Here is a 27,808-nt window from a genome sequence, read left to right on the forward strand (position 1 = left end):
TGCTGCTGCTGCTGCTGCTGTTGCTGCCGCCTGCGCCTGCTGCCCCAACTCGGCGCGCGCCTCCTTCATGGTGTGCGGAGGTCATGTTCGCTCCTTAGCCGGCCCGCGACTCTCCTCCTCGCCTCCTCGCCCCGCATGTTCAGGACCAAACGATCTGCGCTCGTCCGGCGTCTCTGGAGGAGCCGTGCGCCCGGCGGCGAGGACGAGGAGGAGGGCGCGGGGCTTGGCGAGCTGCGGGGAGAAGGCGCGGCGACGGACGGCCGGGCGCATGGGGCCGGCGGCGGCGCGGGCAGGGCCGGCTGCTGCCTGGGGAAGGCGGGCCGGGGCGCCAAAGGTCACCAGCATCCCCACCCCCCAGCCGCGGGCGCCGGCGCGGCCGGGGGCGCCGAGGCGGATCTGAAGGCGCTCACGCACTCGGTGCTCAAGAAACTCAAGGAGCGGCAGCTGGAGCTGCTGCTCCAGGCCGTGGAGTCCCGCGGCGGGACGCGCACCGCGTGCCTCTTGCTGCCCGGCCGCCTGGACTGCAGGCTGGGCCCGGGGGCGCCCGCCGGCGCGCAGCCCGCGCCCCCGCCGCCGCCGCCCGCGTCCTTCTCGCTCCCGCTCCTGCTCTGCAAAGTGTTCAGGTGGCCGGATCTCAGGCATTCCTCGGAAGTCAAGCGGCTGTGTTGCTGTGAATCTTACGGGAAGATCAACCCCGAGCTGGTGTGCTGCAATCCCCATCACCTGAGCCGGCTCTGCGAACTAGGTGAGCCGAGTTCTTGGAGCTCTGCGCCCACCTTTTTGCCTGGCCACAGGGTGGGTAGGTGGGTGGTTGTCCCCGCCTGGCACGGCTCGGGCGGGAGACGAGACGAGAGGAGAGGAGACCCCAGTGCAGGTGGAAGTGGAGGGTAGAGATGGAAACGGAAAGGGGTTCCCTCGAGCTTCCCTGCCACTTTTTTTCCCTCCTCCTCCTCCTCCTGCCCCGAGGGGGGCCTTGTGGGAACTGCTAGGGCGCATTTCGCTACCGAGAAGCGGTTAAAACAAAACAAAAAAACAAAACACTAGACGCCCTCGCTTCCGGATCAGGTAGGGAAGGGGTGCAGAAAAGAATTGGGGGGCTCGCCTCCCCCCCCACACACACACCCGGAAAGGCGTTGAGGGAGGTGTGTTGTGTTGTGTGGCCGAGTTGGAGTCTGTCCAAGCCCGCCAAGGAAGTCCGAGGAGGGGTTTGTTTGCAAAAAAAGCAGGGCAAGTCTGCCCCTTGGGTGATGGATGCTGGGGAGTCGCAACGGGCACAGGCGGGACCCACATATCTGGCCCCCCGCCGATTTGAGCTTGGGGAGCAGAGAGGATGCTGAATTGCTTAGTTGCTTCAACTCTTGTCTCCCCGGACTGACAACAACCAAGTCCGGAGAAGTTGGGGTAATGCCCTGCTTGCTTCCCCTCTTAACCCCGCGCACCCCAGGAAAGCCGAGAATGGGCTACAAAGCCTTCTGGCTTCCCACCACATCCCTGAGCCCTCCGGGGATCATCCGGGTGGCCCCCCATCACCCCCCCCCAAAGGTCCTCCCGGTCTTCACGGCGGTCCCTTGATCGATAATGCGCTGATGTGCGGCAGGAGGGGGCCTGGAGCCCCCCAAGTGCACCAGCACACTCGGGGCGCCTCTCCCGGGTGGGCTGGAGAAGGGGCGCCTCGTGTGCCTGGCGCGAAGGTGAATTGCGCCCCTGGAGGCGGGCGGGGGCGGGTGTGTGTCTGTGTGTCTGTGTCTGAGTCTAAGGAGTGGGCAGGGTGGGGAAGCGGGATTTGAAGTTCGGAGGCCAGTGACGGGGCTCGGGCCCCCCTTGCCCTGGGAACCGAGGAGTGCGGGACGGCCGGGCCAGGCCGGACCGCGGGCTGCAGCTGGGAGGGCCGTGCGCGGTGGCGGCGGTGGCGGCGGCGGCCGCAGACGTGGAGGAACGGAGCGCCGAGCCTGGCGCCAGGCGGCCTCTTTTGTTTATCTGACAGCTAAATATCAAGGCAATCACCGCCTCGCGGCCCTGCCTCCAACCCCCACAGCTAAGACAAACAGTTGGGCTAAAAGAATGCCTCTGTTATCATAAGTTTCTATCTCTCGTTCTCATGGCCCGGCCTTTATTTTCTCTTTACTTTTTTTCATTCCAGAGTCGCCCCCTCCTCCTTACTCCAGATACCCGATGGATTTTCTCAAACCAACTGGTAAGTAGTTGGCTTTTTAAAAAAATAAACATATATCCTCCCTCTTCTTAAGTGAGACCTGGAGCCTCCAGCTAGAACGTGACTTCTATGTCTGGGCTGCCTCTTGGAGAGAAAGGCTCTGGGCCCGGCTTGTAGAGGCTGGTGTGACCCACTGACTTGAAAGTTGGAGGGTTTTCTGGGTTTCTATGTGGCTGAGTCTGGGCAGACTGCAAAAGGTGCCGGTGCTGTGTTGTGTGTGTGTGTGTGTATGTGTGTGTCAGTCTGTCTCTTTTGTCTCCAGACGGTTCCTAGACAGGCATTGCCTTTTGTTCCTTTTTTTATTTTGCTTCATGTCTTTGCACTCTGACCAAAGTTGGCTCTGTTGGGACAAATGTCCTCTGATCCACCCAGACTTGGGAGCCAAATAGGACAGGTTGATGGGAAAATTCAGAGGGTTTGTGAGCACCCAAGGAAATGTTCAGGGGGTTGGGGGGTGTCGGACCTGCTCCATAAATGAGCAAAGGCAGTTTTGTGAAAGGTACCCTGATTCGCAGGGAGAGAAGAGAACAGCTTTTCAGAAGCGGAGGCACCTTCGGGTGCTCCTGTGTTCCCCAGGAGTTGTTGGGGGTTCTGAGTGTTTCTAATGTAGCTGCCTGCCTCTTGCTGTCACAGATGGCACAGAGCCAGGGTCCAACCAAGTTCACTGGAGCCTGGCACCGGCCCTCTGTGCTTGTCTGCCCACAGCTTCTGGCAGGCTGTGCTTGGCCCTTCTGGAGCTCACCGGGGCCAGGGGGGAAGAGAGAGCGGATCTCTCCCACCCAGACTTGGGGTGACCACAGGGATGTGCCTTAGTGGGGCCCCAGGCTCCTTTTGAACTTGAGCAAGACGCTCTTTTGCTCAAAGCCGGGATTGTAACCTGGGCCCTATGCACTGGTGGCTGGAAAATGCACGGCTTGTGGTGTGTTTCTTTGCCCAGGGTTCTGGGAAAAGGGAAAATGCAGGGTTGGGCCCCATTTCGTAGTTCTTCCGCCTCGTTTTTTTTGGCTGGTGACCCCCCCCCTCAGCCCCACTAATTAAAACTTTTGCTGGGGCGTTGCCATAAATTAAATACTTTAATGAACGGTGTAACTGAAGCAGGCTGCTCACCCAACCCTCCTCCGGAGACTCCACCTCTGGTTGGGAAAGCTTTGGCCCCTTGCCTGGGGCCTGCCTAATAAAATGGCTGCAGAGCATGTGATATTTTGCTTTCGATTATACAAAACAGCAGATAAATGGTCATTAATGAGGAGATAACCAGCTCTCTGCTATTGCTAACACAAGTTAGAGCTCAGAGGAGCAGAGGACCCTGCTGCTTGCTTTCTTGCTGAAGAGGAAAGAATGTTGCTGGACTAGGTGACTTCTGGCAGCCAGACTTAGGCAGTCTTTCCTGAGGTCACTTCTCCACGGGACTTCCAATAGATCGATCAGGCAATTTTCCTGGAGAGCAGTCACCTTGGCCGAGAAGTAAAGATCGGTTTCCAAGAAACCTCAAACCCGGACCCCTTTGCCCCGTTTTATTTTTTCCCCCCAATTAACTGCAGAGATAGTCTGTCCGCAGCATTGAAGCGGCCTTGCTGGGCTGGACTTCATTTTCAGTGAGAGGAGTGATGTATTTATTCATTAGCAAGTGCTGACATTAGGTAGCAAAATGTGTGTAAACAGAGAAGCCACAAAGACAGGAATGTGCCATTTTCAAGAGGGGGGAGAAAAACCTCTCCAGGTCAGCCAATAGGAAGTGATTAACCTGCCAGTCTAAAACTTCCCAACAGCTGGGTTCCCTTACACTAAAACACTGTGTTTGCAAGAAAAAGTGAGGACAGACTGGGGGTATTCACAGGCTTTGCCCCCCATGGAAGGAGCTGCTGGAGGTCTAGTGGGCCCAGGGGACTGACTGGGTCTGGTATGTTTTTTGAGAGGGGGAGGTGTGTCCTGGGGCACTGCTGTCAGACACCCTAATGGAATGCTACTCAAAGCTTTGTCCACCCTCCTTTTACCCCCTGGGGAAGAGAGATCAGTCACTTCCATTCTGATGTTCCTGAGCCCTGGATTGGAATTTTTCATCTTGGCTTACTAGGTGAGAGTCACGTCTAAGATTTTTATCATGGACTGCTGTTAAAATCTTAGCTGGCTTGCATGACCGAGTCAGTCCTTTCTGCAAAGCCCCCAAATTGGAAAGGGACTGGGACCCACAGCCTTTGTGGGAACCCAAGGGCTAAAAGCAGGGCATTCCTGCATATGGCAACTAGAGTGGTCACAAGCCAGCAGGCCCTTCTGGGAAGGAGTGCTAAAACGACAGGTAATTAATCTGGGGCAAGGTGGTCTTGACTGTGGTTGGAGGTCGGAGGAAACTCCCTCTCAGCAGCCCATCATTTAAGGAGCTCTTAAGTGCTCTTGGGAATTAGATCTCAGGTTTACTGAGGTGAGGGGGTCAGGAGGGGTTGCTATTGTGGGGGCTACCAAGGTGGATGCTTGTGGTGCTGGGGGTTGAACTCAAGGGCCTCACATGCTAAGCCTATGTGCAGCCACTACAGCCCTTTCTCAAGCCCAGGCTTGCTATGGGAGCTGCTTCTTGTGTCCTGTAGCTGAAGGTTGGAGAATGGCTTGGGGTGGGGGTGGGGGTGGGTTCTGGCATTCACCACCTGCTTAGGCCCTGACTCCCTGGCCAATCCCCGCAGGCTGGTGAACCTCCAAAACCCAGCCAAGTTTTCCATCTAGCCCTGCCTTCACCTCTTAACTCACGTAGCTCTTTTAAGTTTTCCAGGCCTACTTTTCAATCCTGATGATTAAAGAGTTAGATGATTCATTCGTTTGCCCATTTATTGGGGCATTCATTCATTCAACAGGCTTGATGATGTGTCTGCCTGAAAAAAAAAATGGGGTGATTCTAAAGGATGGATTGTCCTCCTCTACCAGGGTTCATCTGAGCTGTGCTGAAGGACAGGCAGGGTTGGAGCATCTGGGGTGTCTTGTTGGGGCTGGGATACTTTGGGTTGTATTTGTAGTATTGGATAAGGGGTTGTTTAGGGAGCACAGGACTAAGTTGATAAGAAAATACTGACTCTGGGAGAATCTTTTTACTAAGAAAGAGGGATTCGGCACCCTTCTGAAAAGGGAATAAGGCCTCCAGAGCCCCCCACCACACACTAGGGCTTGGTGAGGTTTAGCCTCGGAGAGCTGAGAGTCTAGTCTGTGCCCTACCTGGCTCTGGGGAGCAAATGGTACAGGTAGAACTCCAGACCCTAACTTCACACCTTTCTGGGCCTGGTCCCTGACCTTTACAAGTCTGGCAATAGCTTGGCCTGTCTGGACAGTGCAGGGAAAGACAACATTCCCCACCTGCCCGGCTCTGGCCTGCCCCGGGGTGGGGCTGGGGGGACTGGGCCATGGGGTGAACTCATGAGCAGAGCCCAGCAGCTCACTGGGTGGCCCCCTGGGCTAGTCAATGACGCCTCAGTTTACCTGGGTGCATGTCAGGCAGGTATACTTTGCCTACTTCACAGGAGTGGTAGGGAGGCCTAATTAATGTTTGTAAATCTCTGCGAGATCAAAGGCACTGCAGAAGGGCAGAGCAGCATTTCATAAAAAACACTTGTGGTTGCCAGTGCGGTACTGGCACCTTTGATCTGCCGAGGCTAACACCCTGACTGTGGTCCCAGCAGCCCCGAGATGCCATGCTCTCCCTTTGAAACACCTTGGCTCTGGGACGCAGCCAGCCAGGGCCGGGGGGAGTGGCCGTGGACAAGTCATGGTGTTTAATGTGGGGGTGTCTTCCGTTCTGAGCAGGGGAGGGGGGCACGCGAAGCCTCTGTCTAGAACATGATGAAAGCCATCAAAGTAGTTTAGAGAGCGCAGGGTACACCATTTAGCAAGCGGCTCCATTTCCTGCCTGCCCCTATTGTTTTCTATTTGATTAAGTGTATCCTGTAAAACTGTATATTCCTGTTAGGAATTATCCTTTACCCTGATCCGATGTGATTACACAGTCGTTTTTTTTTTTTTTTTTTCCTCTTCTGCCTGCTGCCATCCCTCCCTGGCTTCCCCCTACCCTGCACCTCCTTTCAGGAGAATTCTTGAAAAGTTGTTTGCCCAGTACACAAGGGTGTGGGAGAGGATGAGAAGCTTCAAGTCAGGGTTGGGGGCCAGGGAGCTGAACCCCAGAGGAGGTTGGAGTAGTTAATGTGTAGAATGGGCTCCCTTCTCTCTTCCTGGTTTCTTTACCAGAAAATAGAACCAGCTTCTTGGCTAGTAAAGGGCCCCATGGAAAACTTGTCTGTAGTTACTGTTCCCATTTCATGGCCTGTCTTGTCCTGAAAAGACTGTGTGGATCTGGTAAGAACTGGACCCGGAGTGTGGGTTGCGGTCAGGGGCGCAGTCCTGGTTCTCTTCTCTGGCCGTTGACTTCGGCCTTGACAGTGGTGTGTTAAGCTCACCGGAGCTTATGTGTGTCTGCTTCTGCCGGATTGGCTGTGGTTTGTGGGCATTATTTTCTGTTGCTGCTTCTCAACGGATTGCTATCAACATGTAGGTCACCGCTGAGCACCTGAGGTGACAAAACCGTGGGAAGGGGAAGTTGAGAGTCTGGGCTCTGAAGTAGCCAAGATCAGTTCTCTACCACAGGAGTCTCCCTACTAGCTGGGCTCCAGGAAGGAGGTTGAGGTGCTGAAGGCCAGTCTGGGGTGGCTGGTCCAGGAAGAGATGAAGATAGGGAGTTTAGGCTGGGGGTGGTGGTGGTGGTGGTGCTGGACAGGTCCCCTCCTGCCCCAGCCTTGCAGATTAAGGTCTTGACATGGTTGGAGATGGCAAAGATTTACAGTAGGATTCTTTGGGCTGCTCTACAGTTGGGTGTATTTTCCTTAGCTCGTTACAGTCATCATGGCAAAGGAAATAAATCCCTCAGCCCAACCCTAAGGTTGAGAAAGTCCTGAAGACTCGGACAAGAGTGCCCAGGGCCGAGAGGGCTCAAAGGGCTGAAGCACGCACTTTGCATGCAGGAGGGGAGGCCCAGGTTTGCTCCTTGGCACTGTGCAGCTTCCCAGAACTAAGGGGGAAGCCGAGCATGGGGGGACAGCAGCAGGACTCCTGGGTCTAAGCAAAGGGAGTGTGAGGCTTGGCTCCAGAACCCACCCCCACCTTGGAATCAATGGCTAGAGACAGCAGCTGGCTTGAGGTAGCAAAATTTGGGAAGGGAAACCTCTGACTTGGGGACTACCTGGTTTCCTCCAAGCAGTGGGCGGGGGACCCAACTTGCAATAAAAAAAAAAAGAGAAGGAATTCCAGCCCATCTGTGATGGAGCCTGACTGGACTAATGATTAACTAGCCGCCTGGAGCCCAGACGGGTGACAAGGTGCTGTGGTCTGTCTCATGATGGGCAGCGGGGCCTGGGCAGACATTAATAATCTACCGCGCGGCGGGAGTCAGCCCATCGGAATGTGTGGTTTCTCTTTAATGCCTTTTAGGAGTTGCTTAAACATTCATCTTGGTGCTTGTATTTATTTATTTGTGTATTTATTTCCCTCTCTCTTTTTGTATCCACAGCAGACTGTCCAGATGCTGTACCCTCCTCCGCTGAAACAGGGGGAACAAATTACCTGGCCCCTGGGGGGCTTTCAGGTAAGGGACCTTTTTCTCTACTGACCTGGTAGTGAATGGAGATGGAGGGGAGTGGGTCCTGGGGACCCCATCTGCTCTGACCTTCTTGGATGAAGTGGAAGTGAGGGCGGTGGGGGTGGGGGTGTCCACCTGGGGACCCTTGTGGTTTTTATTCATTGTTCCCTGAGGATTTCAGGGCTGGTTGTATTCACTTGGCCAGGAATTCGTTGCTTGTGGTCCACTGCAGCACCGGAATGGGGTTACTTCCTTGTCTGCTTGTGAAAGTCAGTGCAGGCCCCTAGCACAGAGCTTGTGGGCACTGTGGCCTGTTGGTTCTAAGACTGCCAGGGGGGTTCCCAGACCCTTGGGGTTTGAGAGAGGAACTGAGGGCTCAGAAGCTGGGCTTGTTTGAGCAGAAGCATCTTTCTTAAAGGACAAGAGGCTATGGGGAGGGAGGAGGCCACATTGAAGAGGAAGTCTTTAGCTCTCATTGGGCGTTGGGGGCATTTTGCTGTCTGTCTCAAGACTTCCCTGAGTCTGCCTGCTTCCTCACCCCTGGGCTATCGCTGACTTTTTCCTAAGAATTCCCCAAAGTGAAGCGCCTGTCACCTGTGGGGGGGGGGGGGGGGGCGTTGGGAGAACACCCTGCAGGTTCCAGGCCCTGCTCAGTCTTGCCTTTAGAAGGTTGGTTTGGATCAGGGTCTCTGGTGAATCCTGGGCATATGTTGGGGAGTGGGAGGGTTGGAGCACTCTGTGAGGAAGTTACCTTTGACTGCTAATGCTTTGTTGAGTGGATGGATTGGGGACAAGTCCTCTTGAGCCCTTCAGGGCCAGTGGCCTTCAGAGAGACCCTGGTTTGTGAGTTCAGTGCAGGATGTTCTGACCATCACCTAAGACCCTTGAAGTGATCCAAAGGGTTTTTTGTTTTGTTTTTGAGTCACACTTGGCAGCCCTCAGGGGTTATTCCTGACTTTGCACTCAGAAGTCGCTCCGGACAGGCTCGGGGGACCATATGGGATGCCAGGATTTGAACCACCTTTCGTTGTGGGTTGGCTGCGTGCAAGGCAAACGCCCTACCGCTGTGCTGCTGACCCCTGACCCGAAGGTTCTAATGAGGACTGGGAAGGAAGGACTGAGTATTCCTTGGAGGAAGAGTTTCGGGCCTGCCCAAAGCTGGGGCCTGGTGCTTTATGGGTTGGTGTGTGTGGCATGTCCCCTACTTTCTGAGGCCCCGCATGTCCTGGAAGGAAGAAAGAAGGCTGAGGAGACCAGAGGGTCTCTGGGTAAAAGAACAGTCTTAGAATGTTGCTGGGATTTTAATTCTGAGTGCCTGGATCCGCAGCCCCTGAAGCCACATGAATAAGCCACCAGGAAGTGGTGACTTGGAAAAAGGGGTTTGGGGGAGGGTTTGGCTTGTGGATAGCATCATGTTTGTCTCCTATGCTGGAGGAAATGAGTACAGGCCTCTCAGCAGCTCCAGGGGTGCCCTTCGAGCAAGCTGGCCCCACCCGCCCAGACCTTTCTGAGATGGGTGGGCTCTGAGTCCCCCCCCCCACAAAGACGGCTGCTCAGTCCTTAAGGAAAACATGGGTGCAGCGGGAATGACCCCCCCAGCCGGTCCCCCAGGGGTAATTACAGCTCTTTAGAAGGACCCAGAGCTGCAGGGGAGAAAGAGGGGTGGGCTAGGCCCAGTGCCCCTCTGAAGGGAAGCAAGAGGCTTTAACCCAACTGCAAGAAGGAAGGAGGAAGGAGGAGGGGGTGCTGCACATGAAAGAGCATTTGTTTTGAATTTTAGCTCTTGATTTACTAATTCCCAAGGCTTCAAAGTTTGAACTCTTTCTTCTTTTCCGTTCGGAGTTGGAGCGGTTTATTAATAATGTGCCGTGGGGGGAAATTGAAGAAACTGTGTGCTGGTGCCAATGGTTTGGGGGTGTCTGGAAGGGAGGGGACGGCGTTGGAGGAAAAACGCAGGGTTATACCCTTTGGAAGGAGCGAGCTCCCAGCCCCCACTCCCCGATTTTAGTGGCCTGGGCCCCGCGGGTTTTCTTTTTTTTTTTTTTAACCAACGGAGAAACCCCAGGCTTCTTCTAGCTTTCTTTCCAAGAAGTTGATCTTTCCGCAGGGGGCGGGGTGGGGTGGCCCGGGTGTGGCTCCTTGCAGAGGAAGAGGCCTGCAGGGGCTGAAAGGGGCCGGGCCTGCGATGGGGGGGAAGGGTGGGGAGGGCCAGTTTCTGGAGGGGGTGCAGACGTGTGGGGAGAGGTGAATGTGCCCACGGGGCTCCCCCTGTCACCTCTCTGCAGTCTCCTCCTCGAAGGCCTGGGGGTCCTGTTCTCCTTCCTGTCCGGGCCCCACTCCACAGGGCCTCAATGAATGGGGCTCAGTCAGGGCGGGAGGGAGGAAGGTCGGCCGCAGGAGCCAGGGCTTGAGTCTCTTGGCAAGGGAAGAAGGGAAAGAAAAAACAGCCGAATGTGAAAATGTGGTGCCTGGGAGGTGGGGGCAGGGTGCGCGCCAAGGCCTGCCCCCCTCCCCTTCTGAAATGCCGGGGTGACTCCAAGGCTGGCCCTTCCCTTTCCTGCAAGGAAGGGGGAGTGGGCGGGTCGGAACCCTGGGAGGGCCTGCTGGCTCAGGTTGGAATTCCAACCTTGCAGCAGCTCTGAGCTGGCCGGGAGAGACAACAGGCCCAGCCTTGGGGATTTGAAGCTGAGCAGATTCCCCCCACCCCACCCCCCCCCAAACCCTCGTCCCACCCCCACCCCCCCCACCCGCAAGTTTCCCTGTCTGGGAAAACAGCACATTTTTAGAAGGCTGGGACTCGGTTCCAGGAGATTGTACTTTCATTTCTGACAGCCAGCTCTCTGAGACAGATGGATTGCTCTGTGCATGTTGTGTGTGTGTGTGTGTGTGTGTACGTGTGTGTGTGCGTGTGTGTACACGTGTGCTCGTGCACGTGCGTGTGCATGCACACCTTCTGCAGACACACACAATCTCTGCAGACATCTGAGTGGGCTGGCTCAGAGCTCAGGCCTCTCCCATAGACCCAGGTGGGAGGTGGGGAAAGAGTGGGGGTGGCAGTGCCAACTAACTGTAACTTGGCAGCCCAAGTGCAAGTGCTCCTAGGCTGCTGCCTTTTGGAAGGTGGCACCTCCATCCAGAACAAGCCCTCCCTGCTGGAATGTGTCCTGGCCCCGGAAGCCCTGTCCTGCTGAGGGCTGACCTAGATGGCAGGCATGGAAGGCCCTGCTCGGTAGTGGCAATGGAAAGGGTTTGCTCCCAGAGCTTTCGCTGCATCCTGGGTAATTGAAAGCATGTGTTCAGAGCTCTTGTCTTTGGCAGCCTCCATCTGTACTTTCTGGGAGGGCCCCGGTGAGCTTGCCTCCGTCCAGGTTTAGGATTGGGAAGTGCCCGTGTCACTTCTTTTGTGGGGGGGGAGTGTTTGATTTTTGGGTCACACCCGGCAGCGCTCAGGGGTTACTCCTGGCAGGCTCGGGGGACCATAATGGGATGCCGGGATTCGAACCAGGGTAAACTTCTTTCTGCTGTGCTATCACTCCGGCCCTCGGTGTCACTTCTGAGTTGGAAGGTCTTGGGCAGCAGATTCATCCACAACCCAGCCTCCCTCTCCTGCCTCCTGCGCATACTTTAATGTAAGACCCCCAGAAGCTGGCTGGGTCTTAGCCATCCTGTCCATACTTGGGACAGGCCTGGAGTCCAGCAGCCACTCGTAGTTATTGAAACTTCAGAAGAGGCAGGCTGGAGCCATGGTACAGTGGGCGGGGCACTGGCTGGCCCAAGTTTGATCCCCACATCCCAGATGGATTCCCGAGCCCCTCTCCAGGAGTGATCCCTGAGCACAGCCACTCCCCCGCAAATCTAATATATCCTATGAAGAGGTGCAGGTGTGGGTTTCTGGAAGAGAGGCTATACCTCTCAGTGCTGAAGTGCCTTGAGGATGTCCCTCATTCTTGGTCTTGTACCTGTTTCTGGGAGTACCTTGGTTCACTCACCCAAGAGAGGTCTGTGCCTCTGCTGAAGATTTAAGATCCCTACACGGCCTCCTTGGACCCAAGCTTGGGTGTGGGGATGCTCTTAGGTTAGTGTGCACCCCATAAATGGACCTCCAGGCTCATCTCAGTTCTGCCTCTGAGCTGGGCAACTTGCTCTGCGTCCAGGCTGCCTGCGGATGGAGAGAGTCCTATCACACCTAGGAGGTGGTGTCCCCTGCCCCTGGTGGTCAGAGTTACACTGGTCCTATAAACCAAAGTACCTGTCACCTGTCATAGTATTTTTGAGTCTTCTCCAGCCTTGGAAGGGCAGTTTTGGGGGGTGTGTGTGTGTCATAAAGTTATCATATGTCACGGGAGGGAGTGAGGAAGCAGCTGGAGCACCTCTGAGCAGCTCCAGAGCACAGGCCTGGGGAGGCCTTGAGGACTGGCACGTGTGACCCCAAGCAGAGAGAGGTGACAGCCTGAATCTCTAGAGAGCCAGACTCCTGTTCCTCAATGTCAGCATCTTAGAACATACCTGGAACATACCTGTCTCAGATATGTGTTGCCTTGTAGGCAGATTGGGGGCACCCAGAGTTGAAACCTTTTGGGCCAGTACAGGAGAGCCCTGAGCAGTAACCCCCTCCCACACCTACCCCTTAAATAAATAAATAACAAACCAGCTTCCCTTTGCCTCAGGGTGTGTGAGGCATCAGACGGGTTAAATGCTTGGTGACAGCATGAAAAGTCTTGGGAGCCAATTTGGATTGTTCTGCCGGCCAGACTAGATGGGCCTGCTGCCTCCTGTCACTGAGGCAGAACAGGACAGCCAGGGCCAGGGAGGCCACTTGCCACGCACACTTTGGACTAAAGATGGCACCGAGATACCCCCCTCCCCATTCCCACCCCAGCCCATCCTTCACTTCCTTCATAGAGCCTGACAGGGCTGGAATCTCTTAGGCTTCTCAGACAAAGGGGCAGAGGAAAAAGGCAGGACTGAGGATTCCTGGTCATGGTTGACTCCCTTTGCATCTTCATCTTGGTTGTTTCTGTCCCTGAAAGTCCCCTGTCCCCTCTGGGTCACCCCTGCTGCAGGCTTCTCTGTCCACATCTGTTTGCTCAAGCAGCACCTGTAAAAGCAAGTGTCTAAATCCGGTGGGAGAGTATGGTGCTAAGGGCCAGGCCTGTCTGCTAATCAGGACCACTAGGATGCTCTGGTTCCATTGGATGCTGGTGGCAGTACCGATTGCAACCTGCAGACCAATGGGAACTCGACAGTGGAGGGGTGGTCTGGGTGGGGTGAAATTTGTCCCTTTTCTGGGTGGTCCAGTCTGTGACTCTTGAGTTCTAAAGAACTAGACTATCTTTTGCTCTACTGAGGTTTCTGTTGGAAACCCTGAATGGAAGTGCTTGTCCTTTTGTTCCTCCTCTGCCTAGGTTGCTTTGTTGTTGGAAATGACAACATAAAGGTGACCTGAGGGCAGGCTTCCTTTTGGAGGTGGTACAGGCCTACATCTGCAGATGTAGGCGGTGGCTGGGATGAGTATGCCAGTAGAATTTTACTGAGAGGGACTTGGGGGCTTTGGAAACACCTGCAGCTCTCAGGGTGATGGTGCTTCAAGAGTGGGAGAATAACAACTATCTCCGGCACAGGGAGAGACCGGTTGTCTCCAGTGGGCTGGATCTCTGTTGTTCGACTCAGTTTGCTCCAGTTCCTGTGAGGTCGCCTGTGGAAGCTATGTCAGACTTACCTGAGGAGGCAGTGACATCTCTGTGTGAATCTTTCGCATGTGGGTTGCAGAGAATGAGAGGCTGGAAAGTTCCCTGTTATTCTTTTTACCCAGCTTGACCTTCCTTGGGGGCAAAGTGAGTTGTCCTAGTTTCCTCAGGTCCCAGGCAACTTTCCCCTGGCCAGCCCGGCTCAGTGCCCTACCACTCAGCCAGCCTAAGCGTGGTTGCCAGCAGGTAACTAGCACCTGGGCAGCGTCTGTCCCCTTGCTGGGCACCCCCAGGCCTTCTTCCAGGTCGTTTGGGCTGATGTCCTGAAGTCCCCTTGTTGGGGGCTGCAAAACAGGCATTGGCTGTCATGGCCCTGGAAGGTACTGTACTGTACCTCGTGGCCACAGGGAGGTCACCGTCCGCCTGCCCTACCATCTTGCTCCCCAGGCTGAATGGCCGGCCCGGCCCGATCTGGCTGGCCGCCTACTGTCACAGAACGGGCTTCCTCTTGGGGCTATTTTCAGCAGGAAGATATTATTAACTGCTGAGGCACAGCTCTCAATTTAGTGGCTCCAGCACACGAAGAAAGCCATGTTTTCTCGGTCACAGCCACACTCTGAAATGTGGGCTCAGGCTGGGGTTCTCTGCCATGCCCCTACCCCTAAGGAGATAGATCCAGCAGTTGGACTGTGGAACGGCTGTTCCTTCTGGAAGGTGGGGAGTGTTTGCCCGTGGACTGAGAGGCTGCCGAGAAGGAGCCTCTAGTGCAGTGCTGGACAGGCCGTCCATCCACCAGGGTGGTAACTTTCACCTTGTGAGTGAAGAGGAACTATTGGGACAAGACAGGAAATGGCATCATTCCTTTATGAGCACTCTCCAGAAACGAGGTGTTCGGGAAAGGTAGTGCAAAGGGGTTGCTGCGTGCCTGTGTGGGTGCGGATACGTGTGGAAGCGTGCACTCCATAATGTGCATGAGTGTGTGCTAGAGTGGATGTTGTGTATGAATGTGGATGTGTTTGTGTACATAATGTCTGTGAATCTTGTGTGTAAATGTGGTTGTGCATGTGTGTGAATCTTGTGTGTTGGTATGTGTGCTTTTGTGTCTGTTTTTTCCCTTCTTCCATTTCTACCAAAGCCTTGAGGCTATTTTCCTTAAGGAAGGGGCTGGTTGATTGACAACTCTGTTATTTTATTATTTAATTTTTTTTCCTTTTTACCAGAGGTCACCTTGAGTTGAACTGTAAAGTGACCCTCTTTCCCATTTACTAAGGAATCTTTCATGACTTCTCCCGCTTCCTTCCCCAGCCTGGCAGGCCAGAAGCTCTTGGCTGGAGGAGAGTTTTGGTTTGGCCTCAAGGCTTCCACTCTGCCCCACCCAGTGTCAGCACAGTTTTAACTTGTAAAGAAAAGCCCTGAGACTTTGGGTAGGGGTGACTGGAATGGACTCAGGCCCTAGGCTGGTACCCTGTGGTCTTTCCTCCCTTCACAGAGGGGCCTGGATGGCTTGATGACTAGAAACTTTTATTCAGGCCTCCAAGCCCCATCCTTCCCTTCTCAGTCACTCATGAGCCAGTTCTCCAGGCCCTGGAGAGGCGATTTGCTTGGGAGTGGGGTGGGCCTGTGGAGGTCCTGCAGCTCCCCAAACCCCGACCCCCCCCTCTCCTGTGAGAATGAGGAGGGGTGTCGTATCACCTCCCAGGAAGCTCTGTGCCAACCATGCCTTCCTTGGCCTTTTAAAAGCCCATGGTGCTGACCTGGAGGCCTCACCAGTGCCCACAGGGGCTGCCAGTGCTATCAGGCTGGAGCCAGAGAAGTGTGTAAGAGAACGTGTGTCCATTTGTGTATCTATATGTGAGTCCATGTGTGTGGCTGAGTGCATGAATTTGTGTATGAGTGTCAGTAGATATATGTGTGCATGTTTTAGTTTGTGTGTGGCTAAATGCTTGTATGTGTGTGAGTGCATGTGTGGTTCCCCCCCTCAGCTTTTTCCTTAGCGTGCTTTGTTTTGTTTTCATAATACAACAAGAGCCCGGGGGTGTGTAAAAGCATTGTTGAACACTGGCTGAGGGGAACTTGTCCAAACAGAGCAGGATGCGGGGCAGAGGCTGTACCCATGGAGGTGGCAAGGCCCGGTGTGGAAACACCACCAGGACTTGCCGCATGGGTCGGGGTGGGGCAGTGACCTTCTGCTGCCTGTCTCAAGGGGAGTCCCGAAGGGACCTCAAGAGCTGTCTAGATGGATACCCCCATATGTGAGCAGGTTGGGAGGAACCATCAGATTATCCCTGTGATTGTAGTGACTCACAGACACTTAAGTGTGTGTGCCTAGCTCTGCCCCCAAGATGGCGGGTCTGCGGGTAGTTTGGCCTTAGGAGGTTGGGACACTCTGGGGCAGGATGTGACTCCATGTGGACTGCGGGGGAGCAGTGGGCAATTTGTGAAAGACACAACCCTGATCCTGTAGGGCCAGAAGGCATGCGCTCGTGCCCCTTCACTTCCCCTATTTGTTGATGTACAGTGAACAGAGAAGGGGTGACAGCCAGAGCTTAGATCTTCAATGAGCCCTTAGTCAGGCACTGGGGTCCCTGAAACAGCATTGGGAGAGACCTTTTGTTTGCTGTCTCACTCCATGGGATTTGGGGGCTGCTCTTATCTCAGTTTTGGGGACCATTCAGAGTTGAGTATGAACCCCAGGGCTCTCGCTTATGATCCAGCCCATTGAGCTGTCTCTCCCTTCGATCCGTGAACACTGGTGTTTTATGTCTAGTCATGGAGGTAGGGTGGGGCCTTTTTTTTTTTTTTTGGGTCACACCCGGACCCAAAAACACACACTCCTGGCTCTATGCTCAGAAATCACCCCTGGCAGGCACGGGGGACCATAATATGGTCCCCCGGGATTCGAACGGATGACCTTCTGCATGAAAGGCAAACGCCTTGCCCTCCATGCTATCTCTCTGGCCCCAAGTGGGGCCATCTTTAATTAATGCCCAATGGGGAGTGAATGCTCAGGGCTTTACTCCCAGGGAAGTGCATACTCTCATTATCTGGGAGCTTGTGTCTTGAAGGAGGACGCCTTCCTATGGGGGCCTCCATACATTGGGACATGGAGGTGGTTCTTTTCCTTCTGTGGCAATATAAATTTTCTCCATTCACCATTTCTCAACCCTTTCTTCTCACCTTCATTTTTCTCCTGGCTCTGGGTACTCTTTCCTGTGATACTGGCCAATCAGGCCTGATGCTTGGGGTCCCTGTGATGTGGTGCTGGGGCCTTGGCAATCTCAGCCTGTATCCCTGAGCTGTTTCACTGGTCCCCCTTCTAAACCATTCTACATGAATTATAGCACGAAGTCCACTACATGGCTGAGCAGCCATCCCGTCACCTAGGGCCAGAACCTTTCCTCTTCCTGTGACATCATACACCCCTAAACACTGCCCCCTGTCCCTATTCTGCCCCTGGCCCCTGGAAACCTCCATGAATTGGGCCACCCTGGTGCCTCATCATCCACAGTAGCATCTCACATCCATCTTGGCCTTCACCTATGTTGTCATGTGTCAAAACTTCCTTCTTTAAAACTGTCTTCTATGAGGGTTACACCTGACATGATCAGGGGCCAAGTCTAGTTCAGAGGTCATTCCTGGAGGTATAAGGAGACGCTTGAAGTTACAAAGCCCAGACCTTCCTTCTGATGTGATCATCTGCTATTCATTCTTATTTCCCTCATCTACAGTCTATCACTTCTCTGCTGTTGAGAGTGGATTTGGGTGAATGAATAGATGAGCTCCTCAGGGCTCTGCTTTCGATCTGGGGTGGGAGGTGTTCAGCAGAGGGGTCTGCTGGCTGGCTCCTGTACTTCCAGACTGGAGTGTCCTCCCATCGCCTTGTGTCCCTGCATACTCCCCCAAAGGCCACAGGGTGGGCTGGGGCAGGAAGGGGAGAGCGGGTCTGAGTCTGCCCCTGTGCAGTGAGGGGGGCCGAGGAGGAGGGGTACAGCTCTGCACGGTAATCCAAGCCAGATTGGAGGCCCCAGCGCTCTGAAATGTGGGCGCAGGCCTCTGGGGCTCCCATGGGGGGAGGGGGACCACACGCTGCCGCTTTCTTGCTGGCTACTTGCCTCTGGCTTGATCCGCCTTGCAGGCTAGGGTGGGAGGGCCTGGGAGAGGGGAACCTCAGGCCTTGGAGGTCGTGGGTGCTTTGGGGGGGGGGGGAAAACAGGGCTGGGCTGGCCTAAACGGGAGTGTGTCAAAGCCAGGGAGATTAGGTTACGGAGGCAGACAGAAGTAATGATTAACTTTTCCAGTCTGTTCGCTGTCTCCAGTCTGCCCAAGCGTTGTTTTTCCCTGTGAGAACAGCGAGGCCTGGCCTGGCGGGGCCTGGGGCCTGGTGCTGGGTTGTAAAGAGAGGAATGAGGCGAGCGGGAGGCAGGGAGCTGGGAGGAGGAGGGAAGCTTTTCCATCAGATCCTGCTTTGGAATTTATTGGCCGGAATGCAGTCAATGTTCAAAATGCCGTCCCCTGAACAGTTTTCATAATTGTTAGAGAACATGGGAGGTGGGGAGGGGCGAGATGAAAAGAACTTTTGTTTCTCCACTCTTTTTTGCCATGTCTTGGGACACTTTTCTGTGTCCCCCTTTAGAAAAACCAAGCGTTGAGTTAGAGCTGTTGCATGGATGGGGGAGGCCGTATGGGGGAGGGTGTGTGAGGCAGTGAGGGCTGGGGCTCAGGTCTGCTTCTAGGGGCTGGAATAACTTTCAGGGACCCTTTACGGGAAGAGGTGGGGGCAAGTGTGCTGAGTGTTCAGGGCCTGTGTTAAATATGTGACTTGCAGCAAAAGCAGAGCCTGGCAAAAGCCAGCCCATGCCTCTGGGGTTTGGATTCTTTCAGAATCCAAAATGTGCATGGTGCAATCTATGTTTGTTAGGATTCTCACCTTCCCTGCACATGGCACTGAGGCACAAGCGATAGGTAAAAGGCAGAAAACCAGAAGCTCCAGGGTGTTTTAAGAGAAGGCTCTTGGGGCCAGAGCAATAGCACAGCAGTAAGGCATTTGCCTTGCACACTGCCAACATAGGATGGACTCCAGTTTGAATCCCAGCATCCCATGTGGTCCCGGGAGCCTGCCAGGAGTAACTTCTGAGCATCGCTGTGTGTGACCCAAAAACAAAACAAAACAAACAAAAAAAAAAAAAAGAGAAGGCTTTTGTTGGGTTGTGAACATCCCTAGTTGGGAGTCCCACTGTGGAATATGGTTTGGGGTTACTGAACTTGGGGTCAAGATTTGACTGGGACATCTTTCTCTAGGTTCCGTCTTCCTGGGAGTGACCAGGAGCTTCTCCAGTGGGCAGGCAGACCATGGGAGGAGGGGTGAGGTCTCCAAGGGTCCAGGTGTGTGAACTGAACCCCCTTTCTAAAGAGAGCTGGGGGTGAGGGGGTGGGCATTTGTCTTGGAGTGGAAGTCTTGAAATGTGAACTTAAGCAGTATTGAGGCTTGGATGTACACGAAATAGCAGCCAAAGAGGCTCATTTACTGTAAATATTATGAATGGAGTTGGCCGGGCTGGGCGTCCCCACCCTTCCTCTGCGGCCTCGGAGAGCCCAAGCTGGCCTGGGTTGCAGGCAGGCAGCTGTGTACACGCTCTAATTTGCATGGCTGAAGACTGGGGCACAGGAAGCCGCCTCAGCCGGGCTGGCGAGACAGCGACGGCAGCGTTTGATTTGTGTGCCTCCTCTCCCCGGCCCATGTTACCCACAATTATACTCTAGGATGGCAAAATAGGAGCCCTGGGCTGGGGGGGAGGTGGGAGTAGGCGGCCACTGGGATGCTCAAGGGGCTTTGGGAGGGGCAGGCAGGAGCAGTTGGTGGGGGGCATTGAGCCCAGGTATTCCGGTGACTCAGGGTTCTCTTGTCTGGAAGGCCCAGTGGATCTGCCAGCTAGAGGAGCCAGCCAGGGGAGGGTAGATGGGTGAGAAACTTCCGGGCTCCCAGCCTGAAAGGACTTGGGAAGAAGGATCTGAGAATCTAGGTTCTCATCTCGGGGATTGACCTTGATGAGCCTTGTTGAGTGAGGCTCAGAGGTGGAAGCTAGGAGAGAGAGCCTGCAAGTTTGTGGCTCTTTCTTTTATTCATGCTAGTTTCCAAAATCTGACTCAGGCAGGCTGCCTTTTCCTTTGGATTCTCTTCTGTTGCAAATGAAATGCAAAACTCTTGCCCTGTGCTACTAAAAGTTCTTTTCTTGCACTGGAAGATGATAGGCATCTCGGCCACAGAGCTGCCCCCACTACATAGCTCATATTGGGCATGTGTCTGGGCATTGCAGAGTGAACAGATCCTGAAGCTGGGCTCTCACCTTTCCTCACCCCCACTCCCCCAGCCTCCTTCACATTAGTGATGGACACCTTGGACGCAGGCTACAAGGAGAGAGATATAATTGTCACTTTGAGAGGTCTGAGATGATCTTCCCCTTCACCCACCTGCATGGCTCAGTTCACATGGGGGAAAACTGACTCAAATCAGACTCAGTTTCTCCTTTCCCATTGGCTGGTGTTAGTCCAGCACCTCTCTCAAAAGGGGGCCCATGCACAGTCCATCAGGACAGATGTGGTAGGATGGAGTTACCAAGTGGAAAATTGCTTGTTCACCAAGCACACCCAGGAAAGGAGGCTATTTTGGGTGATGAGACTAGTGGTGCAGCCCAGCCCACCCCTTTAGCCTTGCTGTTACAGCCAATGACCACATGCAGTAGACTTTGGGGTCCCTTTCAGGGTAGAGCCTAAGCCCATTCCCTCCAGAGCATGGTGGTGTCATTCATGGACAACTCTCAGGGGGTGGGCAGTCTGGTAACAGAGCTGAGTCTGCAGTGGGGTGGGCTTGGGGAGCTCAGCTTAGTGGACTCGGGAGTGGGACAGAGCTTCGCCCTTCAAAGGGGACCTTTTGGCACCCCAGGCCAGCATCTCTGTGTATACCCTGAGGACTATAGACCCGAGACTGAGGTGGGGTGTGGTGACTTGTGTCTGAGCCTTTATGAGGTTACTGAGGGTGAACCAAGAACCTTTTTAGTCTGTTTTCATCCCCACCCCAAGGTAGCTCTCAACCCCATACCTGAATGAGGTGGTAAACCCACACAGTGGGCTGCAGCTGTACCCCAGATTCCTCTGAACTTAGGGTCTCTCTCCTCTTAAGCCAAGGATCCCGGACTCACGTAGATCACCCCCAAGATCACTAGGGTCTTCATTCATGCGATATTGAGATGAGAATAGAACGATGTCGGGCACCAAATCCCCTATTATCTCATGCCCTCATCCCACTGTGGACTTGTTTACTGGCCAGAGTGGGGAGCAGGGCGCTGCTGTGCTGTTAACCTTTGAGATATCTGGCTGGGGGTGGGGAAGGGCAGGACAGGGTGAGGCAACCCCTGGTGGCGCCCAGGAGGACCCTGGACTTGCTGCCAGCCAGGCGTGGCCGTGTTTACCTTCCTGATAGCCCAGTTCACCTACATCCGTGCCCTCAGCCTTCTACTGCTGGGATCCCCCCCCCCCTGCCTTGGCTCCTAGCAGGCCTATCCCACTGTGGGGCTCCATAGGGGAGAGGGGTAGCCTGTCCTCACCCACCCACCCACTTGCCCCCGGCACAGTGAACTTTGCAGGTTCCTGCTGCTATGGTCTACCCACTGTGTCTCTGTCATAGAGGAGTTAAGCTGGGTATTTGGGGGCCAGCACACTCTCTGTCTCTGTCTGTCTGTCTGTCTGTCTTCTTTCCTCCCTTCTCCCCCTCTCCCCTTGGGTCATTCGGTCAGTTCCTTCCTAGTTGGTACTCTGAGACTCTGCTCTGTCTGTCTGTCTTCTTTCCTCCCTTCTCCCCCTCTCCCCTTGGGTCATTCGGTCAGTTCCTTCCTAGTTGGTACTCTGAGACTCTGCTCTTAACCCTCCTTCTCCCTCCACTTCCCTCCTTCATCTGCTCACACCTTCAAAGAAAACATTTTTACAGTGGAAAACTCCCAGCTTACTTAAAAAGTGGCTTTGAGGTGTGGTCATTCTGTGCCTTTGAGACACCACCAGGTAGAAGATTCATTCATGGGCCTTGGTGGGTCTGTTCATTCATGCCGGGGTAATTAAACAGCTCCTTTGTGTACTGGAGCTCCTGGCTGTATGCTTGGTCTTCCCTAATGCAAGTGCAAATACGGGCAGGCTGAAAGGAAAGCCTTCCCCTGCTGCCTCACCTCCCCCTTCCTTTCAAAACCTGGAGTGGGGGACAGGTGCTAGGACTACCTTCAAGGAATTTTTAGGCCGATTCAGCATTTTTTGGGGAGTTGCTCCCAAAATTCCCTGAACTGTCATAAAGGGTGGTGGTGGTGAACAGGCATCTGATTAGCTTGCTTTTTACAATACAGCTTTTTTGGGGCACTTAAACAGTTTTAAGACAGGGCCCTATACAGTTTTAGGGGGAGTGAGAAAGGAGAGTGGAGGGGACAGTGGGGGAGAGTTCGGAAAAGACTATAAAAATGGAGAGAGTTAGGGCCAGAGAGATAACATAGAGGTAGGGCATTTGCCTTGCATGCAGAAGGGTGGTGGTTCGAATCTCAACATCCCATTGGTCCCCCGAGCCCACCAGGTGCGATTTCTGAGCATAGAGCCAAGAGTAACCCCTGTGTGACCCAAAAACCAAAAAAAAAAAAAAAAAAAAGAAGAAGAAAGAAAGAAAAAAAGGAGAGAGTTAAAAAGGATGACCAGTCTTGCCTGCATCCTTTGGTCCACACCAGTCTTTGGCTCAGTCCCTGTGAGCGGGAGGAGGGAGGGGGGGTTGCCTGTGCCACCAGCCCCAGCCTGGGAAGCCCCGGAGCTCTTGTGTCAGCCTCGTCGTCCTCATTCTGGGGACCTCCCTGTGGGCTGTGGTCCAGTTCAGCGAACTGTTTCTCTGAAGAGATGCTAAAGGTTTCCCAGAAAGAAGCCTAAATGGCAGGAACTTGGGGTCCCAGTGGAAGTTGACCTGTGTGTTGGGGGCTCCATGTTTGTGCTGGAGACAATGCTCTATGAGGGTTGGGGCGGCCTGTTAACGAGTTGCTAGGACACTTGGAGGACCGGGGATTGGGGAAGCAGCAGGAAGGTGACCCAGTGGGCTTTCAGTGGTCTGGTGCATATAGACCCCCACTCCCCGTTACTGATCTGAGCCAGGCCCTACCAGTAGGCTGGCATGGGTGCCACTCCACATCCTCTCTCCGCCCTGACTTGGATGAGTGGAGGCAGGTTCAGGAAGCCAAGTACTATACGCCCCCCACATCCCTTTCTGGGGTCTCCTGAACAGGGCTTATCCCTCCTCTTGGCCCTTCTAGGCCAGATTTGTTACCCTAAGTTGTCTCAAGTTTCTTTCCTCCCCCAAGCTTTGCAGAGCGGGCTTTTTCCTTCCAGCGCGCACTTGTACCAAGCCAGAGGATTCTTATTTCCAGGGATGTTCTGGTCCCTCTGTCAGCCTCCAGAGCCCAACTCCCTCGGCAACCAAGTTCAAAGATTGCCAGCGCTCCGAGGTTTATTAGGAGTTGATGGATACTTTGCAGAAACAAGTTAAGGCCTGATGAGTCACCTTCTTCTCAAGAGTCTTGTCCCTCTCTTGTTTTTCCATATATTCCAGTGTCTGTATGAGTATGCGCACGAGCATACACACACACACACACACACACACACACACACACACTACTCCCTCTTGTGGATATACAACACTCCTTACTCTCACACTTACGCCTCCTAAGTACAGACACAAATTTACACACATGCTTCTGCTTTCTAGATGCCTTTTGCCAGTTTTCTAGACTTGAATTTTGGCGAGGTAGGGCTGAAGGGGAAGGAAGAAATGAACCACCCACTCCCCTACCTGCTTTCTTACTGGCTGTAGCTGTCCTGGTGCAAGGTGTCCATGGGAGACTCCTGTCACTTTGGGGTCACCATGCATTTGTGGTTCTTACTTCCTTAGATACCTCCCAGCCAGTTGGGCGGCTGCTTTAAAGCCAGAGAAAAAAAGTTCCTGGTGCTGCCTGGTTGCCAGGTCCCAACATGCCCACTGAGCTCTATGGAGCTGCTGCCCTGGCTTACCCAGCCTGCCCCAGGCAGCACGGCCTGAGTGCCTAGCCTCCCTCCACCCTCAGTCCCTGCACTGTACCCCCATCCTCTGTCCTTTCAGCCCAGTTCCCAAGTGTTTTAAAAGGCCAAACTACAAAACCAATCTCAACTCTCCCTATCTCTGCCCGAGACCCCAGCCCTCAACCCCCACCCCAGAGTGAGAACTTGAGGGTCACAGGGAGACACCTCAGAAGAACTGGGCTCCCCCCACCCGCTGCCTTTCTCCATTTTTTTGTTAACAAATACAAGACTTCCGGTCTCCACCCTGCCACCACAAACCACAGCCTTCCTGCAGCCTGGCTGACAGGAGATTTATGGGCCCGTCTGAGGCTCCCTCTGAAGGAGGAGTCGGAATGTCAGCCATGGGGCTCCCTTTCCCCCTGCACACGGGCCCCCTTGTGAGGACAGTCCCTGGGATGTGGGGCTGGGGCTCCCAGTGAAGACAGGAGGTGGGGGGGAACCATGCAGGCCTGTGGGGAGGGAGGGAAGAAGGGAGAAAGGGCAAAACTGGGCCCCTCCGGGATGGTCTTGCCTCTCTTAGTCGCACATAAACTCTTTTCCGGACTGGAGGACTCTCTGTTGGGGTGGGGTGGGGGGACCCATGCTGCATGCAGCCATTTGCCACTTGAATCTGGTTTCTCTGTCATGATCAGAGCTGCTGCAGACATACCGGGTAACTTTTGCCTTAGGAAAATGCATGTTTATGACTATATACCCCACCCTATCCCCAACCCCCTTCAGCTCCTTTGGCCTCAAGTATTGTCCTGAGAATTGGGAACTGGTCTAGGTTGCAGAATTGTGGTTCTTGAGTTTGGAGAGCCAGAGTCTGATTTGTTAGTTTAGTTGCTTGTGGGGAATGGGAGAATATATTCGGCAGTGCTCAGGAGCTACTCTCAGCTCTACTCTATGCTCAGGGTGTTGGTCTGTGTGGGGGCTGCGGAGGCGCAATCACCCCCCCCCTTTTTTTTTTTTTGGCCTTTGGGTTGCTCTTGTCAGGCACTGGGAACCATATGGAATGCTGGGGTTCAAACCACTGTCCATCCTGGTTCAGCTACATGCAATGCAAATGCCCTACCTCTGTGCTATTATCTCTCCAGCCCATGGGGGGGGGGGGGCATTCTTACTGGGGCCTGAACCAGTCCCTTAAACAGTTTCACTGTTAGTTACCTCGGGTTCCACATATGACTATATGGTGCCAAGACCCTGACGGAAGCTTTCCGAGTCCAGGTTTTCACCGGAAGATGCTGAGGCATTGGCAATTGGCCTTCAAGGTCTAATCAGAGCCATAGCATAGCGGATAGGGCACTTTCCTTGCACACTGTCGACCCAGCTTCGATTCCCCAGTATCCCAAGGTCTTATCCAGCCCTGGCATGAGGATGGCAGACTCCTGGCTTGTCTGCTCTTTGACCAAGTGGGCGTACTGTGCCTGCACACTGGGATTCTGAGTTCTGAGAGGATGGGGCATCTGTGCCGTCATCCCTTCTCATCCTAAGATCTGGCATATGTGTGTTGTATACGTGCATCCTCACTCACCGTGCCGTTTGATTTGTTTTCCTAGATTCCCAACTTCTTCTGGAGCCTGGGGATCGGTCACACTGGTGCGTGGTGGCATACTGGGAGGAGAAGACTAGAGTGGGCCGACTCTACTGTGTCCAGGAGCCCTCCCTGGACATTTTCTATGATCTACCTCAGGGGAACGGCTTTTGCCTTGGACAGCTCAATTCGGACAACAGGAGTCAGCTGGTTCAGAAAGTACGCAGCAAGATCGGCTGTGGCATCCAGCTCACACGGGAAGTGGACGGTGTGTGGGTGTACAACCGCAGTAGTTACCCCATCTTTATCAAGTCAGCCACACTGGACAACCCGGACTCCAGGACGCTGTTGGTACACAAAGTGTTCCCCGGCTTTTCCATCAAGGCGTTCGACTACGAGAAAGCCTACAGCCTGCAGCGGCCCAATGACCACGAGTTTATGCAGCAGCCTTGGACTGGCTTCACCGTGCAGATCAGCTTCGTGAAGGGCTGGGGCCAGTGCTACACCCGCCAGTTCATCAGTAGCTGCCCGTGCTGGCTGGAGGTCATCTTCAACAGCCGGTAGCTGCGTGGGGAGAGGGGCAGGGCAGCGATGAGCCGCCCTGCCTCGACTACTTTGCTGCTAATGTTTTCCTCCGAGTGCTTGCTCCGTCCTGCAGACTCTGGTCCGCTGTCTCCACTTTCTTGCCCTTTGCTCGTCCCCCTTGGTTATGTGGTTTGTGTTCACCTAGAAATAGCTTATGGAAACAACGATTGTTTGAGGGTTCAACCCTGTACGAAAGGGAGAAGCGAAAAATCTGTACCCCGAGCCCAGCACCTGAACGAGGAGCCAAGCCCTGATGGGGATGGGAGGAGATGGTCGTTTGCTCTGTGGGGGTAGATGTGAGAGCGAGTATGTGTGTGCAGAGAAGGGGTCCCACATGTGTGCGTGTTCTTCTGTGGCTGCTTCTCCACTGGGCTCCCCGGAGGTTATTTGTGTGGCTGCCTTTGGGGCCTGCTCAGAAGGATGGGGCAGCACCCCTGCAGGCTAGCTGGTGGCTGTGGGTAAAAGCAGCCGCCTGGGGAATCCCTCGCCCCGCCTCTCCCCACTAGGACACCAGCCTTGTCTGTCGACTAAGCTGACAGGCTGGAGGTTGACCAGACCCAGTGTTTTTCTCTCTGCTTGTCTTGCTCCCCTTCGGCCACCCTGCTGCTGTGTCCTGTTTTTTTGTTGTTATTGTTGTTGTTTTCTTTCTCTCGTTCTCTCTCTTTCTGCCTCTGGAACTCTGAGATGGACTCCTGAGGGCAACCCCCACAGTATTGCTTCCCTGAGTTACCCTCAGCCTCTTCCCTGCCCCAGCCACATCAGGTTTTTCCTGGACTCAGAAAACCAGCTCAGCACTTTTTTCGTCCCCTTCCCGGCCTGTGTGTTGAGCTCTGCTGTTAGACCAGCGAGGAGGGCAGCTCTGGGAGGGAGACACCCTCTCTCCTTCTTTCCTACCAAGAAGGATTTGGTCCATCCTAACTCTAGGTACCATCCTGGGCTGACCCCTAACTTCTTTCATTTCTTCTACAACTCATACACTCGTATGATACTTTGACACTGCTCTTAGCTCAATGAGCATGTTTAGACTTTGACATAAGCTATTTTTCTAACTACAAAGGTTTAAATGAACAAGAGAAGCATTCTCATGGGAAATTTAGCATTGTAGTGCTTTGAGAGAGAAAGGACTCCTAAAAAAAACAAACCTGAGATTTATTAAAGAAAAATGTATTTTATGTTATATATAAATATATTATTACTTGTAAATATAAAGACGTTTTATAAACATCATTATTTATGTATTGTGCAATGTGTAAAACAAGAAAAATAAAGAAAAGATGCACTTTGCTTTAATATAAATGCAAATAACAAATGCCAAATTAAAAAAAGATAAACACAAGATTGGTGTTTTTTTCTATGGGTGTTATCACCTGGCTGAATGTTTTTCTAAAGGAGTTTATGTTCCATTAAACAATTTTTAAAATGTATACTTGATTCCATGTTCTCCAGCTCCTTTTTCTTCTGGTTGGAGGGGGTGTGGGGTGAGTACAGACCTCAAACTAGGCCAGTTGGGGGTTTGCCCATCAATATGTAATTGGGGATCAGTGTTGGGAGACTCCTGAATTGCAAAGGCAATTGGAAGCAGTGGTATAGAGGAGGGGCTGGCAGGGAGGGACTTGTGAATTCTCCAAAACAACCCAGGGTGCCTTTCCCAGAGGAGGATTACTTTGTCATCCTGGTCCAAGGATAGAGTCACTCAGTTCTGAAGTCTTTTTTTTGGGGGGGGCCACACCCGGCTTTGCTCAGGGGTTACTCCTGGCTGTCTGCTCAGAAATAGCTCCTGGCAGGCACGGGGGACCATATGGGACACCGGGATTCGAACCAACCACCTTTGGTCCTGGATCGGCTGCTTGCAAGGCAAACGCCGCTGTGCTATCTCTCTGGGCCCAGTTCTGAAGTCTTAACGACATGACCCATGTTCTGGCTAAGCCATGGAAGCATCTTGTCACCTCCTCAGTCCCTGCCATTGAGATATAGAATAGCCCAATGGGTTGTAAATCAGACCCTTCTGCTGTCTCCTTGCCCCTCCTTGGAAGTGTTTGTCTGCAGTCCCTGGAGGATGCTACCTGGTAGGGTCACAACTT

The 27,808-nt window shown here is 53.9% G+C and overlaps 2 protein-coding genes across 2 annotated transcripts in view; both read left to right on the forward strand.

Moving 5' to 3' along the window:
- SMAD7 (SMAD family member 7) lies at window positions 1-27,158 on the forward strand. The gene is made up of 4 exons (XM_049781561.1): window positions 1-745; window positions 2,141-2,194; window positions 7,749-7,823; window positions 25,168-27,158. The coding sequence occupies exons 1-4, from the start codon at window positions 136-138 to the stop codon at window positions 25,704-25,706; spliced, it is 1,278 nt and encodes a 425-aa protein (XP_049637518.1). The 5' UTR covers window positions 1-135; the 3' UTR covers window positions 25,707-27,158.
- The window catches only part of SMAD2 (SMAD family member 2), a 961,241-nt gene that overhangs the window by 91,145 nt on the left and 842,288 nt on the right, over window positions 1-27,808 (forward strand). The gene's annotated exons all lie outside the window — the stretch shown is intronic.

The sequence above is a fragment of the Suncus etruscus genome, chromosome 10 (assembly GCF_024139225.1).
Source record: "Suncus etruscus isolate mSunEtr1 chromosome 10, mSunEtr1.pri.cur, whole genome shotgun sequence".
In the NCBI taxonomy this organism is placed as follows: domain Eukaryota; kingdom Metazoa; phylum Chordata; class Mammalia; order Eulipotyphla; family Soricidae; genus Suncus; species Suncus etruscus.

Coding starts and splice junctions, on each gene's coding strand:
- SMAD7 (XM_049781561.1), top strand. CDS start 136: ATGTTCAGGACCAAACGATCTGCGCTCGTCCGGCGTCTCTGGAGGAGC. Junction 746..2,140: donor GAGCCGGCTCTGCGAACTAG/GTGAGCCGAGTT, acceptor TTTTCATTCCAG/AGTCGCCCCCTCCTCCTTAC. Junction 2,195..7,748: donor GGATTTTCTCAAACCAACTG/GTAAGTAGTTGG, acceptor TTGTATCCACAG/CAGACTGTCCAGATGCTGTA.